Source organism: Sphaeroforma arctica (genome assembly GCF_001186125.1).
Source record: "Sphaeroforma arctica JP610 unplaced genomic scaffold supercont1.1799, whole genome shotgun sequence".
Classification (NCBI taxonomy): Eukaryota; class Ichthyosporea; order Ichthyophonida; genus Sphaeroforma; species Sphaeroforma arctica.
The window spans coordinates 3,574-5,829 of NW_014038759.1; the positions used below are offsets into that span (position 1 = coordinate 3,574).

General features: G+C 42.9%; 1 protein-coding gene across 1 annotated transcript; it reads right to left on the reverse strand.

Annotated features, from left to right (window-relative positions):
* Window positions 1–517: 517 nt before the first annotated feature.
* SARC_11632 (hypothetical protein) lies at window positions 518–1,937 on the reverse strand (the record flags this gene model as incomplete). The annotated part of the gene is made up of 3 exons (XM_014294274.1): window positions 518–765; window positions 1,254–1,377; window positions 1,675–1,937. Coding segments are annotated over 3 exons (567 nt in total), but the record flags the coding sequence as incomplete, so codon positions are not given.
* Between the last annotated feature and the right edge of the window lie 319 nt (window positions 1,938–2,256).

Below are 2,256 nucleotides of genomic sequence, written 5' to 3' on the forward strand. Positions count from 1 at the left end.
CTATACTCCACGTCGACCGTATTCAAAGTCTGTGCGACAACCACTAAACACTAAACACCATCAGAGACCATCACGTTGCCTTCAGGGAAAGTATCGGGAAGCATATAGTACAAGATATGTATTTGTAACATGCCGGCAGTTAAGAACATGTGCTACAACGGAATGTATCATGGCTACGGACGCATAAGGTACTGAATCCTGTGGTGATAAACGAACGTATCACAGAGCAAGTCTCGACATATATATTTAGTAAAGCGTCTTGACAAATATCAGCAAGGCGCATCGAGGACACAGTAAACGCTTAGAATTTCACGGCATCGATTATTGCTGTCTGATTACATACGGATGCCTATTCACTATTTTAAAAGAAATAAAGGTCGCTATGAAATCAATACGGGTACAAACCGCTAGCGAACAGACTTCGAATTTATGTCAAATTTCCTATCACTATTATTGAGCAGTGTATAGTCTACTACTGTATCACACAAGGTACTGGGCACAGGGTTTGTTGTTTGTGCAGCATTTATCTTAAATGTGCAGGTGTGAATCTAAAGTTTTATTCTAATACGTTCATCCTCAACCCAACTAGATCTTCAGAATCTCCACGCGTGTCCGATTTATAACATTGTGTCGAATGGGTTTGTCGGTTTCGCTTTCCAGGATGTCGTTCCGTCGGATCGCGTGTACTGTGAATTTGGTGTAGGTTCCACCCGATTTTGCTCGAGTCAGGCGACCTGGATTGATCGCTAAACACTCGCTGACATTCTGCAAAGTACCAGGGAATATATGAGAGATCGAAACCGGAGTATATAGTCTGAGTTTAAATACAACAATGGTTTGTTTAAGGCTCTATATTTACACTCGAGCCTATCGGGACACTTTATGAAGTCAAGAGTACTCTGAATTGCTTGCACATACATGCACAACGCACCAATACGGACACACGTCCGTATCTGAATGTCCGCGTATACACACATCAAACGCGAATGCACTTCTAAATTGTGGATAACGATGTTGCTCACTATTATACAAGATTCTGTCCGGCAGATACAAGACGACAATCATCATTCACAATCGATAGCAAGCTACCACACGCGCGTAAAGAGTAATCCTACTGACAACATCTCAAGCGACACTGTACACCTTTGCAAAGTACTTCATATTTGATGGTATTAACAGAATGTCTGGTATCATAAGATACGCGCTTAACAAGTAGTGCACGCTGACGAATTACAAAGCGAGAGTATACACACCTTTGCAAAGTATTTCATGTTTGATGGTATTAACAGGATGTCCGGTGTCATTGGCATCTCCAACTGTTCCAGGCGTTCGTAATCGATGCTCACACCATTCGCCGCGGGATACAACGGGTAGAAGCTACATGTGCATACAACAAGCACATGTACAAAGTAAGTTAATAGACAGTACTGTAGGGTATGTGTAATTGTACAAGCGGTGGTGTATGGTAGGCGCGTGATACGCAAAACAAAACAACACCCCCAGTAATGTAACAGCGTATCAAACAAGCCCACTTTCCCTGTCTTAGCACGCTAAACTCCTTGTGACAGCAGTATGCGCTGACCATCTCCACTATATATTCAATAAGCCGCATGACTTCAGACAGTGAATGCAATATTGTATCCGACGTGCCGAACATCTTGCAAGTGAACTCACCTTCGTTGTTCCAGCAAGTGATTGGTCAGTCTACCAAGGCGGTCTCCGGCTGCAGCAGACGACGGAGTGCTACGCACACAGAACGGACGCGAGAGACGATTTAAGCCACCGTATGTAGATAGAGATGTGATATAGACTAGCAATGGTAAGTATATGGGCGTTTGGCAGATATGGGTAGGGCAAGGTACAAACACATACGCACTCACGGTATATCTGACTGGACTACAATCGTGCACGGCTCCGGCTGCGCTGGTAGGTGAGGTCTTTTTCATATATATATATATATATATATATATGTGTGTGTGTGTGTATGGATCTACATATTTGCCATACAAATGCACAGAGTGTGCGGTGCAGATGTGTGAATATATTGCGTACTTCCGGTTGACAAGCACCGACAAACATCTTAAATAGATATACATATAAACATGCTTCAAAAACGCACACTTGTACATTATCATGCGTCTATATAACATCGTATTTGTTACGGATACATACGCGTACGTGGTTATATAAACATGCGCGAATCATTTCTGGACACAAATCGGTATACATATGGTGCGCACGCTCCCGTGAGAACCT